This window comes from Syngnathoides biaculeatus, chromosome 1 (genome assembly GCF_019802595.1).
Source record: "Syngnathoides biaculeatus isolate LvHL_M chromosome 1, ASM1980259v1, whole genome shotgun sequence".
In the NCBI taxonomy this organism is placed as follows: domain Eukaryota; kingdom Metazoa; phylum Chordata; class Actinopteri; order Syngnathiformes; family Syngnathidae; genus Syngnathoides; species Syngnathoides biaculeatus.
This window is the reverse complement of record NC_084640.1, coordinates 1030921-1045964: the sequence shown is the minus strand read 5'-3', so window position 1 is coordinate 1045964 and position 15044 is coordinate 1030921. Positions and strand designations below refer to the sequence as shown.

Below are 15044 nucleotides of genomic sequence, written 5' to 3'. Positions count from 1 at the left end.
CATAGTCCTGGCTGTAGGAGGAGATTCATTTGAAAAAGTTTGCCTGGCAAAGTCCATGTCAAGTTTCGTGAGAAATGAATGAAAATGTTTGGAAACACAAGCCGGTAAAATTTTATATGGGATGATGAGCTCATTACTCAAGAGAGTACATGGTGTACCAATGTGTGCGAGCTAAAACATTACTTGGAGGGGGTTTACAATAAGTCTGATAAGGGTGCTATGATTCTTTGTATATTTCCTACTGAATAAGACAAAGATTCGGTGGAGAGAAAAGTGTTTGATGCCTGGCTTGTGATTGAAAAACTATTTTCTACATCATCATCATAGTTTGTCCATTAGATTGCATTTGAGTACAGTCATACAAATCGATTAAAATGCTGGAAAGGTTGTGTGTGAGTGTGTGTGTCTTTTGATGTTTCATTGTCCAAAATGGTACCAATCTTGGGAAGCAGTATTAAGAAAAAAACAAAACAAGGGAGGAAAAGACGCTGAAGTCGAGTAACAAAACAAAGCCAACTGAAGTACCCCCCTCTATATAGTTAAAAAGTGCTTTATGATGGTGACAGTTCGATATTCTAAAGGATTATTGATATTTCTTGTGTATAATGCACATTTCTTTCTTTCACATTGTGCATTATTTATCTGTAGAGGGGATGAAAAAATGAAGAGAAAAAAAACATTTTGTAAGTGTAGGCTGCTCTCTTGAGGTTATGAAAAAGCTGTATACTTTCATTCAAATGTTCCACTGCCACTTATAGGTTATGAGAAAGTTGTATTTTCATTCCAATTGGGCAGGGGTATGACTGCAAACACGTACAGTTGTGGTCATATATTTACATAGCCTGCCAGTATGACAGATGACTGAACAACAATCATCATTAATTTCTTGTTGGTGAGCTTTTGTTTAATGATAACGCTTTTCTAAAATACCTGACAGTTTAATTCGAATCCCATAACAATATATTAAAATGTTTTGCCTGGCCCTTCATTTTTTTATTTATAGAATTGTACCCATCTTACAAATTCTACATGGGTAATCAAACATAGCAGCACAACAGTGTATTTTGTCATTTGCAAATTAAAAGTATGGCTGCGAATGTCAAAATAGTAACGTAAATAAAAATTAAGCACCACATGTTCGAATAAAGTGCTTAATTCAAAACAATTACTTCATTACTTTTAAAAACTACAACTACAAAATACAGATAATATTTAATGTTTTGATCATATGGCCAGAAGCAAAGCCATACATTGAAAAAATTCACAATAAATGTTGGTAAAAGTGTTTTCCAGAATTTTGGGGTCAACTTTAGGGGTCCGTATTATACATGGGTCCGCATTATGCATGACACATTATCGTATTTTTACCTTTATTATTCCCTAATGGGGGAAAAAATTTAAAGAACAATATAAGAGTATTCAACCCAAAAGGATCCAATTTATCTCCTTGTTAAAAACTTCAAGATTTCTCACCCAGCAGAAAATAGAAAATCTATAGCGATAGCTCCACATTTTATGTTAGATAGTTAGTCTAGCGGCAATGTATTGTTTAAATCAGATTCACGTGGGTCCCTTTACTTGGCCATTGCACCTTGACAAAGCCAAAAAAAATTTCATTTATTTTTTTTTAATGGGCCCCTGTGCATTTAATGCTGTTTTTGACCACAGAATATCCTTAAGACTATGCTCCGTGTTCCCTCACTGATGTAGCAAAATAGTATTTTACTGTAGTTCATTTTTTTCTCACTTACATCATTTAATATCAGGCCCATTCTTATAACTGCAGGCCATAAATTAAGTACTATGTGCAGTGCTGGATTTAGACCAGTCCTGAGTACGGAAACCTTGGCGCTTGAAGCAAGGAACCATTTGGAACGAGGGTGTTGTCTGGTCACCTAATGACAACTGTTTTTATCGTAACATAATATTCACAACGACATGTGGCAATTCCAATGAGAAAGTCAGGTTTTATAAACGCTTGATTGGTTGTCAGAAAACAGCTAAAACCCAGCAAGGGACACTAGGCTCCACTTTCAAGGCAGGAGAAGCAGTGTAATTTTAAATCAGGCTGACTTTTGGTGCAGCGCCTGAGCATTTTTATATTTTGCTCAATTTACAACCACATTGCATTTGGGAGAGCAAGAAGAATGAGGTTTAATAGGTGTGGATGGATATTACAGTATATATTGAAATATTAGCCCATTGTATATATTGCAGGAAAGGCTTCAGCTTGGTCAGAAATGCATTGATGTGGTATGGACATTGCGGCCTACTTGTGAAGTTGAACATCAGATCATTGGTTTTGGGCCATGAACAAAACCTCTTCCAAAATTGTTCATGGAAGAGTTTTTGTCTTTTATGCTCATTGTTTTATTAAGTTTATTCACTAATTCATTTGAAATATAAATTCACATTTATGAGTCCCCTTGGGCACAGTGGCTCTGCTGTAAAGCGTTGGCCTCACAGTTCTGAGGTCCCTGGTTCAATCCCAAACCTGTATGTGTGGAGTTTGCATAATCTCTCTGTGCCTGCGTGGATTTTGTCCGGGCACTCTGGTTTCCTCCCACATCCCAAAAATGTTCAACATTAATTGGGCACTCTAAATTCCCCCTAGGTGTGATTGTGAGTGTGGCGGTTTTTCTCGATGTGCCCTGCGATTGGCTGGCAACCATTTCAGGGTGTACCCTACCCTCCTGCCCGTTCACAGCTGGGATAGGCTCCAGTACTCTCATGACCCTCGTGAGGATAAGTGGCTAAGAAAATGGATGGATGGATTCCCCTTGTTCCTCAATTCTCCATTTTTGTCGGTGGGCTTTTTGCATTGTCAAACTAGAGTTAGGCTCAGTGTTTTATTTTTTGCTATTGAAATTCAGTCATTTTTATGCTTCTATAGCAATTGATAATGTTAAAAGATGAAGGGCATTTGCATCACAAATCATATTTGTAATTCAATGTACACCTTCATCGTGCTCCATAAATTGCATATGCAGAAAGGTTTATTTTCATTAGGTATATACAGTAGATACATATGTACATATTTATGTTTTGTTCCGTCTTTCCCTGCTTGTCTTGTCCTCTTCATTAGCTTCACATCCCGGAAAATGCTCAAGTATGTGAAAAAACCCAAAGATGTTTCAACAGTCATCAAATTAGTTAGCAACACGTGTATGGTGCTTCGCGTGGATCTGAACTCACCACCCGTGAACATGAGGGCACACTTGCACAAGCAGTTGTCATTGTCCATGTCCTTGGTGCTGAAGTCCGCTCCATGGATCACCAGACTGCTCTGCCTGCCTGCCGTCCCACTGTGGCTTTTCAGGAACAGCCTGAAAGACATCAAGAGGTGGGAGGCCGGACATGAAAACACATCAGTGTGAGGTAGAGGAAAGAGGAGTGTGAGTGACGGACAGCAATAAAGACACAACATGCTGCAAGAGATATCTCCTGAGAGACATTTTTGTTGTGGTGAATGAGCTTATGTGGAACACCTAAAACAACATTTGAAAGACTGACTAACACTGGAAGCAGATGTTAGATTTAGGATGAAAATGCCGTTTTATGGAGGGTTCATCAGATCTTATCCACTTGTTGCTACTGGAATCGGCCTGATGTTATTATGTGTGATCCATTCACCAAAAAAAAAAAAACAAAAACAAAAACAAACTTGTCATCAAAACCAATGACAGCCAGATGGCAGGAAAAGACATGACCAGTCTCAGGAAAGTACCACAATATTGAAGTTTGCAAAACAAACTGATCATATTTACCTCAAACTAAAATTAGAAAGCGGAACAAAGAAGTTCCAATCATTCTGCTTTTTGTATTGTGCTTGGCGTGCGTTCTCAAAAATAACTTGGATTGCTGGAATTGTATGACATGTCTCTCCACACACGCATGTACTTTTGCATGAGAAATGCTGCCAGGCTCTGGCCCACCTCTTCCAAGCATGCCAAAGCAGGGGAAGTACGGACCGAAAAATTCACGCTATCCAAAATGACGGCACTTATTGCCCAAGTGAATGTGTCTGAAAAATGCAGCCACGTGTCTTCAGTCAGACTTCATCTCAACATGGGTACAATATGAAGTCAAACTCACAACCTTTTTATCTTGTTTTGCACGATGAGTAACAAATGAAATGGATGGGATTTTCTATTAGCTGTTTGTTTTATTTCTGTTTTTATGTGTGACACTTGATGACTGCAGTGAAAGTAAAAGTAATATGCGGTAGGTTTGCATACCTCAGTGAAGCTTTTAGACTCCTTTTAGCAAAGAGAGTCATGTATCTTAAGAGTCCTTTATTTATACAGCTGTGTAAAAGATTAATCTGTAGAAAGAGGAGCAAAAGGAGTAGAAAAAAAAGAACTGTTGGATATTAAAACAATAACTATAGTAAACCAGTGGAAGGATGCAGGTCTTTATATTTTACATTTAAGTTGTTCACGAAGAAGGGACCCAGAAGTAAATAATCAAGTGGACATTGGCCAAAATTCAAGAAAATAATATTAAAATAAGTATGCAAGCATCCCGACAATGAAATCTAGCAGGCTGGATATATCTTTGAAATTATATTTTGATTGACAACATACCAATTCACTTACGAGTAGAATAGCCAGTAAGTCCTAATTCCTAGTAAGAAAACATGTTGTGTCAAGGATGAGGTCTGCTACTACTCTGATAAAGGCCAGACTTACACCGTTAACTATTTAGTCTCCGTTTTACAAAGCCGTTATAAGATCTGTTGCACTCACGAATTGCCGAGAAACATCATCAAGAAGGATTTTCAGCATGACACTTTGACAGGCAACTTAAATTAGTATAAGTCTGTGTTTACTGGGTGTCCAGCATATTTACCAGACCAACATGTTCGAAGTGGACAGACATCTGCTGTCTGCTATGTTTCCTGTCAGGGTATGTTCTGCGCAAAATTTGTAGTAGAATCATCTCAAGATAGCTCAAGTCATAAACCCAAGTGACAAAGACAAAGATAAGGAACAACGTAGGCTTAGTAATTGAGCCCTATGCCGTCTATCCCTGTCCAGAAAAAAACAAAGCAGGTGGACTGTTTGTCAACAATGTCAGTATGGTCCTGGTTAACTTAGTGTTCACATTGTCATTATTATTACTGTAATTTCTGGCCTACAAGCTGTGACTTTTTTCACACGCTTTCAATTCTGCAGTTTATACGGTGATGCGGCTATTTTTTGCATTTTTACTAACGGCTGCAAGGGGGCACTCGAACAGGAAAGGTAAGAATGAGACCGGTGGAATATATGTGGAGAGGAAATGACTTTTACCAGCCCTGTTTGCGCTGCGGTAGCGCTGTGTTACTGGCGTGTCTCAGCGATATTTACCAGTAAGTTTTATTTTAACTGGCCCTGTTAGCGTTACTGCTAAGGCAGCGGTATTCCTCGCGCTGTGCTAGTGTTAAACTTTTTCTGTGTCCCATATTTCTTTGTGAATATCTCGTGTTTGAATGTGGGCACTTGCGGCTTTTACACAGCTGCGGCATATGTATGTACCAAATGGTATTTCCTTTACAAATGTACTCGGTAAAACTTATAACCAGGTGGGCTCCGTAGGCCAGGAATTAGGGTACTGGACTAAAAGAGCTGTAGCAAATGCTTGATTTGTGTGATTTGGATCATGCGATGTTCACACTCAATCTGTGGAAGATATACCTGAAATGCCAAATCATAATCCCTCATAAGAATGAAGATAAAACTTGCTCGAATCAGACAGCTCATTATGCGGCACGCAAAGTGAAGATGTGTTTGCAAAACATCTAAATCTACTTCCAAAATGCAGTTGAGTCACCTGTGTACTTTTGAACTATGCATTTGCCTGCCTGATCGGATGATGGGCTGATCGCGCTCTCTCGGTAATCAAACCAACGCATGACTTGCTTGTAACTGTATCAATGTCAAGACAGTTTGATTTGGTCCCCAACCTAAGCTTAATTCTTGTGTTGAATGTGATCTTCTAATTGCAAGTCATTTAGGTGCCATCCTTATACAGTATTTACCAAGTGTTAAAGTATTTTGAGTCATATAGCAAGTGCTATCAGAGTTATACACCGACGGTCAACAAAAGAAACAGAGAAGGCATCGGATATCGGCCAACTGTTTTTCCTGACACCAATTCCAAGTGAAACTAGGTCACCGTGATTGACATCATGCTGGATTATAAAACCATGATCATCAAACTGTGCTGAAAACAGACTAAATAAAGAAACAAAGGCTTTTGCTTGATTCTTTTCCGATATTAGAAACAAGCTTATGTGCATATGTATGTATGCATCAAATACTTGAAAATATATAATTAAACATTTTACTCAGTGGAAGTGCACTCAGTAATTGAATGTAGAGAAATATGCCTAAATCAGGGCTCTGTGTTGTTTCTCCTAACACACAAGAGAAACGTGTTGAATTACAACAGCCCAAGATGGGATTGACGCGGGGCCCCAGATCGACGAACATGTGGTCTATTACTATGAACAGAGGTTATTTCTGTCATATAGCAACCTTATGAAGACCAATCCAAGCAATACCCTGCACAAAGTTCAGATGAATCCGAAACTTTCTTGAAACGCAAACCGCAGGGCAATAAATATTTTTCTTCCTGCAATATCTCACAGCCATCAAATGAAACGCTTTTTTCAGAAACGTTCTCTCCGTATTTTGCTAAGATAAGCCTGAGTGTGCTCAGATGTTTTTATATTGGTAAACAATCAAGAAGCAGACACGAAAGTATTTAGAACCTCTTTTAACAATCCAAAGAGAAGTCTACCAGTCAATCAGTCGTGCAATAATCCAGACAGGATTTAGCATTTTAATTTTTAAAAAGAAGCATTCGTTAATGTTATGGGTTAAAATAACATTTTTAAAATCATGAAAAGGTAGCAAGTAGTATACATACTCACACAATTAATTGGAAAGAAACTATATATAGTCTCTTATCCCTATCCCCCCAATAATATTTTCTTGTGTGTGATTTTAACCAGAAAACCAGTAATTAGTTTTCATTCATTTAATAATGCATATTTTATCACAATTTATACTGAAGACTGAAAATACAGAATCCTTCATTGTGATATTTTTGTGGGCCTCAAGTTCAGTCTGTCGATTGTTCATTGCTGAATATTCACTCCTTTTAAATTGTATGCCTGCAGCATGACCAATCACAACTCATGAACCTCATTGCATTTTTGATTGTGAACAAATGAGCCTTTTCTGGTGCGTCTCCTTTTTTATTACCTAATCATGACAATTACCTATGTCCAAATAACATGTGGACTGTTTTTGAGCATTTTACAACTTTCTTTGTCTTTTTTTGACCCTGGCCCAGCTTTTTTTTTTGGAATGGGCTGCAGGTATCAATTAAAAATAAGAAAAAAGTAAAGGAAAATGCTCTATGTAGTTAAAGAAAGCTATATGGGGGGGCTTAAAAGGTGATGGTATGTATGTGTAGCAAGAATATAACCCTTTCTTGGAGAGCAATACCAAGAATGTTCTCTTGAGTTTGCTTGGTTTTTGTTGGACCGGTCCTATTTTTCTTTGCTGTGTGTGTCTTGCTGTCTGCATTTGTCTGTACCTCATCAGGACCTGATCAATCGGTATCAATCATCTGACTCTTGTTGACACAGCAAGCTGTTTGTCCTGAAAAGTAACTAAAATAGTCTTTGACTCAATATGAAGCAGACTGTATTACTCACTTCCATCCTCTTCAATCAAAAGCAATACATTCAATAGTGGGTTAAGACATTCAAATACACAGAGGTCCCAGAACACATGATGAGGTAGTACCTTCAGGTTGTTGTTGGCCAATGTTTTAAAAAAGCAATTTGCAAATGTCTGACCATTTTTTTCCTCCTAGGAACAAACATCCATCTTTCCAACCATTCATCATTCATTAGATTTGTATAGTTTATGTAGGATATCTAGAAGTACATATAGATTTTTTTCATATTTAATGACTGAATCCCCAAAAGTCCAAATTTTAAAATACAAAAGTTAAGGAATGATAAAAAAAAACACATTTTTTGATTTGCAGGATTAGGGTTATGGCAAAGTTTGATCACAGGATTTTGGGGACCCCTTTCAGGGCTCAAGATAAAAATTATAACGTAAGCTATCTGTGAAGAAGTTATGCAGTTTTTCCTTGAATATCTAAAAAACCTGGAGTAAAAAAATAAAATGAAGAAAAAAATTCTATAATAATCTTTTTTTCCCTCCAAAAGCACAAGAGTCTACCCCCAAGACTAAAGCCTTGTTAGGTAAAACGTCTGTACTCACAAGACATTTCTCCCAATTAACTAATTAACTATAATTAATCAACTATGGCAACAATTCAAAAAGTTCTACAGAAGATAGAGCAATATTTTCTTCAGAAAAAGTACGAAATAGTTGAGACAATGGATTTTATAAGTCACAGAACGTTTATTTTTTATTTTATTTTTTCTTCATTTTAACAGGAAGGGAGCTGTTGTCTGAAAGTACCCGCATTACTGTGAAAACTCGAGAAGCGAAGATGTCAGAACCTTTCTTTGAGGCCACCAATTTTTTGGAACATTTGGATTTTTGCCACAATTTTCCATATTTGAGAATCCCAAGCATCTGCCACAGTTTGCGTTCTGTTATCACTAACCCACTTAAGAATAAACAGACCCCCCCCCCCCACACACACACACACCCTCAAATGTGCCTCTCAAAGGACATTTACACAGACAACAGAGTGATACGTTTGAGTTGGATTCATCAAAAAGACTTCTCCACAGGATTACAGGACAGGATCAACATGATTGAAGATGCAAACATCTCATTAGCAATACAAATATTTTAAATTTAGAAAATAATGAAGAGGAGGCACAGTGGATCCACTGGGAAAGCATTGGCTTTACAGTTCTGAGGTCCCGGGTTCAATCCCGGACCCGCCTGTGTGTAGTTTGCATGTTCTCCCTGTGCCTGCGTGGGTTTTCTCCGGTTTCCTCCCACATCCCAAAAATATGCAAAATTAATTGGACACTCTATATTGCCCCTACGTGTGCTTGTGAATGTGGTTGTTTGTCTCAATGTGCCCTGCGATTGGCTGGCAACCAGTTCAGGGTGTACCCCGCCTCCTGCCCGTTGACAGCTGGGATAGGTTCCAGCACTCCCCATGACCCTCGGCAAAGAAAATGGATGGTTGGTTTAAAAATACTGAGAAAGTTTCATGCAGTGATGAGACTGAACCTAATCTTTTATCAATGTGGGAGAACGGTTAAGATTTAAGAAATAAACTACTGTATCTAAAACGTACAAGCATATAATAGACTAGGTACATTAAATTGGATGTTTGGGCTTTTGTGACTTCTTTTAGGAGGGCCTTACTATTTTTTTTTTATTATGTACCACAGGATGGAATCAGGAAAATTAAAATCAGAACTTAAATGAAATATTATATTGGCTAAATTAAGGAAAACTGCAACCAAACTGCCAAAATGAATAAAAGTCTTCAAGGGAAAGAACTGGAAGCTTTTTCAACTGGCAAAATCAAGCTCCAGACTTAAACCCAATATAGTATGCATGATACTAGTCCACTACTTTTGCTCTCTTAACTGATTGTTCCTCTGATACTAGTATTGCTTTGTTTAAACTTGTGTATCAGTGTATGAATGACCTAAAAAAAAAAGGAAAATTGCCTCACCATTCAAATGCATTGGGAGGGAAGCATACTAAGCATGTTTCAATTTGAATAATATCCTTAGAGTGTACATGCAGGTCAGTTTAAATAACACACTATCTCACTGACTCGAACTCCTGTTCTTCATCCAAAAAGTGTGATTTCCATACATGGGTTTTTATATCATAAATGATCTGGGTAGTGTGTGTTGAAATACTTTTCTGAGTTTGGGATACAGGAATCTCTTTTATGGTTTCATAAGCTCTCATCCATTTTACCACATAGTACAACACAGTCCAGAACCTCTGCAAAAAATGTTGAATTTGCGAGCGGTGCAGGTTTAAATTCTGCACAAAAGCACACAACATTCTTTGCAGTTATGGGATCATTACCTATAGTTCTGTTTCTCACTGCCAATTTGAAAGCGGTCATAAAGTGAGAAGGCCTGGTGTCCATCCCAGTCCGTTAGTTCCACGCGGAGGATGTACTGCCTTTGGCTGGTCAACTGGTAAACATTTTCATTCCCCAACCAGTGCTCTGCAGATGGACTTCCAAAACCCTGAAATAAAAGAGGCCAAAATCATTAATGATTGTCTTGGAAAACTGCTGTTTTAAGAGTGATGCTGTAGTATCATATCACCTGGGGATTTCAAACTTTAGAAGAATATGTAACAAGAACAACATGACCCTGTGGTTATGTTTCACTCATTCGCTTCCACTTTGCTGATCAAAAGATCCTATATTTTAACCATGTGTGGGATTAAATTAGACAAAATATATATGCCTAGTGTTACGCAGTGTTTAAAACAGTAATATAAAAAACATTAACAATCCCCCGCATCAAATACGACTACTGTTTTCCCCAAAGTTCTGGGGGCAGATGGTTTTGAAGCCGAACTATAGAACATGAAGTGAGCAGTTTCAGGGGATGACAGAAAATAATAGATTTTCTTTCCATGATCATCATTGTCACCCTTTATTCTATTTACAACATGTTTATATTATGTATTTTCGTGTAACTAAAAAAAAGCAATGGGAGGATGCCTGGTTGTGTAACCTTTGGTTGTTTATGACCAAGCATTTCTCGCTATATTCATGAATGTATTCATATTTTTAACATGCATCTCCCCTGATAGTCCCCATTGAGACTTCCAAAGAAATTTTCATTGAATTGGCAACACATCAATTTGCATCCACGTTTCATGTCTTTCTTCCACTGACGTCACACATGTTAAAATCATTCTTTCTTTGCCTAAATTCAGTTTGTACTGCATGTTTGAGACACACCAAAACAACTGCTAATTGTTTTCTATGAGCGGCGCCACCGGATGAAGGCAGAATGCGTTTGGCAGCAGTGTAGTGCAGAGGCTAATAGCAAGAAGTGGAATGACATTAAAGGTCTGACAAAAGCGATCCAAATGGAAAAGGGAGAAGGTTGTGGTGGTGGTGGTGGGGTGATGATGATGGTGGTGGAGGCAAAGTCTGTGTTTGTGCTTAGTGTGTGTGGTGATGAGGAATAGGAAGGAGGGAAAGTAAATATGGCGCATTCTTGGGGGCTTAGGCAAGTCCTGCAGAGAGGGTGGAAGAAAAAGTGAGTGGGGGCCCTTTTTATAGCTTCTTCTTTCGACACAACACATTTCTCTCCTGAATGAAGATAAATTTGGTCTCCTGTTGTGAACCAGACTCCATTTCAATATTTGTCCATAGAGAAAATTTAAGTCTATGTGCATTTCCGCATAGTTGCTCTAACTTATCACCAATCATTTAAAACTGATTGGACGTTCCTAATACAATAAGTTTAACTTGCCGATATTGAGGAGTGGGGGAGGTTTTCATAAAATCCTATGAAGCCGAAGAATGTGAAAAGTACTAAAACTATAAAACCCCATCACCTCCAATCTGTTGAAGGAGAGAGTGACACAATGTTACTGTTGCTTTCCACAATGACTTGTGAATGTCAACCAAAGGTTCACAGTTACAACTTTGTGCACCTGTTCGGGTTTTACACTTTCCATGTCAAGTCTCACGGGGCCTTAGCCTTCTGGTCTTGCGTAATGTTTTTCCCCCTGTATTTTCCCCATTTTATTTATTCCAGCAACAATTTGGAGACATTTTACATTATTTTATATAAATCATGTTGTATTCCTCTGAGGTCATTTAATTGGGGAGAAGCAAAATTTGGGGGGTTGAACTGGGTCATGCATGACATCACAGAAGACTACAGTGTGTTTATCGGTAATTACATGATTTATGTTTTTTTTTCTCCCCAATTCTATGCTTCATGTTACTTATTATACAACACCATGAAACAAACATGTGCCCGACACTGTTGTTATTCGCCATCAAAGTTCTGATAGTATTTTAACAAATCAGAGATTGAGCAGTGTCTCCATATTGTTTATGTTTAACCTCAGATGTTTCCCGCTAATATTATAATTCAAGATTAGTGACTGTAGTGGTTGAAAGTTATTGTTTTTTTTTCGAGTGTGGTCTTGGCTAAACAGTATTTTACACTGACTCGACTTTGTTACAATCACAATAAAGTGATTTTTTTTCATGACATTCAGTTGTCTTTTTCCTTATTACTACTATTACATTGTTAACAATTTATATTTTGTCCAGTGTTTGTACAAACTCTGTTTTCAAGATTTATTTTCTTCAAACAAATAAACTAATTTCCGGGCTGCACACACAAGCAAAGAGTAGTAGAGTAGCAGTAGTAGTAGAGTAGCTCTGACTTCTTCTCAACCCCAGATGTTAATAACATTATCTTACAAAACATTTTATCTTTTTTTTTTTTTTTTTACAACAGCAGTCTGAGTTACATGATCTACCTGCTTATAACATCTCAAAACGTCATTGAGCTCGTTTTCATCCTGACAAGTAAATTATACATCAGTCCACAGGACTGCAAGGGAAATTAAACTAGAGAGAGAGCAGATTTATCTGGGAAAATATAAACATAGAGTCCATCTGATAATAAACTGACAGCTATTTGAGGGTATATAGTGGTGACTTATAGAGTAAAGTCACCGGTTGGACTGCCAGTAATAATAAATGCAATTCATTGTTGGTCCAGAACATAGATTGAAAACGTTACCGCTGCCATGCTATATATCCATTGGTACTTCCGTGACGACAAACACGTGACGTTCTCCGAAAACATCCAAAGCAATGCGACAGAGTCGAAATAAAAGTGTTGTTGTCATATTTACACACAATAATTTCCTGTTTGAGAAGGGGAAGGATAACATCTTGGCGGGTCTAAAACACCCTAGACACTGTTTCTAATAGAAAAAGGGGGCTAAAGTTGAGGAGAAATAACATCTGGTTGAAGTCTTCCAAATGGATTAGTGGACCCTTTTCATCATTTGATTACAGCCAAAAACCTCATGATATTTGTCAGAACCTGATAAGTAAAGTATTGTTGAGACAGGATGTGGTGCTCATAACATAGTTTTACAACATGTGTATTGTTGTAAAAGGACCACCAATATTTTCTCTTGTGGATTACACATACAGTAGATGATGCAGGTATTTGTCTTGTCTCACCATTTTGTATTCCTTCCACGTTCTCTGGAAATCCACACTGCCGTCTTCTCTGCGCTGGATGATTGTCCATCCCCCGCCAGCTGTTTCCATGTTGCAATATACCTACAAAAAAAAAAAAAATTGTAGTTTGACAATGCAAAAAGGATAGCACCCAGAGGCCTGGCAATTGGGGGATTTATTAGATTGAATACTGCATAACTGGAAGATGTAACAAATGGAGTATATGATGTGGTTGTCAGCGCTGTCCAGAAACAATGAGGGGTCAGTTTATTTGGAGTCATGTTTGGGAACTCAATGTATCTCTGTCCCACTCAAAACTAATCAGCGTCTCCTTATCCTCTACCAACTCCCTAGAGGTGTTCCTCATCAGAGGGTCTAGATCAAAGTGGAGGTCTGAGATGGACACATACCAGGAGACACCTGGGTGTAATATGGCCCTTAACCTTGGACCTGAATGTGCGTAAGCTGATAATGCAGGGTTGTGGGTCTATCTGCAGGGTTGCTCAATGTTTTGAGTTTGAGACACCGGCGTGGTGTAGAGAAGGTCTCTCACATCAGCAAGCCCGCACAGCTGAACATACATGATCCCAGGCTGAGTATAATTAAGGAAGTACCCCTGACACAATCATTTCCAGGAGATGGTCTCACATCCATCTCGTCGACGTTCACACAAATATCCACTAGCCACCTTTGAGACGATTCTAGCAGTGGCTCGGGGGCTTGACGGATACGATCCACTCACACCTACTTCAAACCTCTCCATTCATCAAATTATCACCTTCATCAATCAGTTGGTGGTGAGCAGCGCTGAGATTAAGAACATATCATCACACACACAACATTGGTGTCCCCGACATGTTCGGCTTCGCACCTCACCCATCGCCAAATTCCAGCATTTTCAAAGCTGCCATGAGTATTCACAGCTTGCACTCATCAGTGGCAGATGTCCCCCGGTGGCTCAGTGTCTTTCGCTCATTTGCAAAGTCATTTTCATTCAACACAAAGAAAACAAACTCTTTCCTTTAAACCAACAGTGTAAGTAAGTGATGATTTCACATGACAGAGGGCTTATGAACACGTTTTATTGTGGTTTCTCACCTTTTTGTTCTCTTGAAGGTTGATCTGGATGTTATAGACTCCGTTCTTATGAAAACCAGCCTGGTAGAGGTCAGCACAATCACGGAACTTCTTTTCTTCATCGAGGACCTTTGGGACTTTGGGTGCAAAAACAGAAAAATAAACTGCCGATTTAAAACAACAGAAAACAAAAACAAAATACTATATACATAAGATACATAAATAGTGATGTTTTTTCTAAACAGAGCCCATTAGGAAGAGAATGGGACAAAAACTTTAAATAAATATATCTTTTGTTGAACATAAAATGTCACCTCAGACCCAACACTGAAGAGTGTTAGGAGCCTTTGTTTGTGTTTATGATGATCATATTTGTAAAAAATTAAGGGTATGAAAGTATTTAACTTTTAACTTTGAAGAAACCTGCCATAAAGAAAGCAACATTTTACCAAGTTCTACTTCAAACCATCGTGTCGTCAACATGCAGTTATACTTGTTAGTCCAGCATACACAGGAAGTCCATTCACCTGTTTTCTTTGTTTGGTCATATAGCGGATTTTCTTGCTCCAAAGGGAAGTTTGCTTGAGTACACTAATACTTTAATACTCCAGCTGCAATCATCAAAGCCTGGAATCTTTTCAGTCTGTGGTCTCTGAGCTGTAAATAATTACAAATTTGCAGCTGTCTGCATCTTCCAAACCCATGAAAGTCCCAGTTAACACGTTTTCCTCCATTTGTACTTTGATGTCTCGCCTCGT

At 38.2% G+C, this 15044-nt stretch overlaps 1 protein-coding gene across 3 annotated transcripts in view; it reads right to left on the bottom strand.

Annotated features, from left to right (window-relative positions):
* angpt1 (angiopoietin 1) overlaps positions 1 to 15044 on the bottom strand; it is a 63100-nt gene that overhangs the window by 3188 nt on the left and 44868 nt on the right. For all 3 annotated transcript variants that reach the window (XM_061815867.1, XM_061815901.1, XM_061815809.1), the window contains 4 exons: positions 14308 to 14423; positions 13210 to 13311; positions 10050 to 10216; positions 3196 to 3326 (listed from right to left, as the gene is read on the bottom strand). In XM_061815867.1, coding sequence (XP_061671851.1) covers positions 3196 to 3326; positions 10050 to 10216; positions 13210 to 13311; positions 14308 to 14423 — 516 coding nt within the window. The remainder of the gene's footprint in view (positions 1 to 3195; positions 3327 to 10049; positions 10217 to 13209; positions 13312 to 14307; positions 14424 to 15044) is intronic.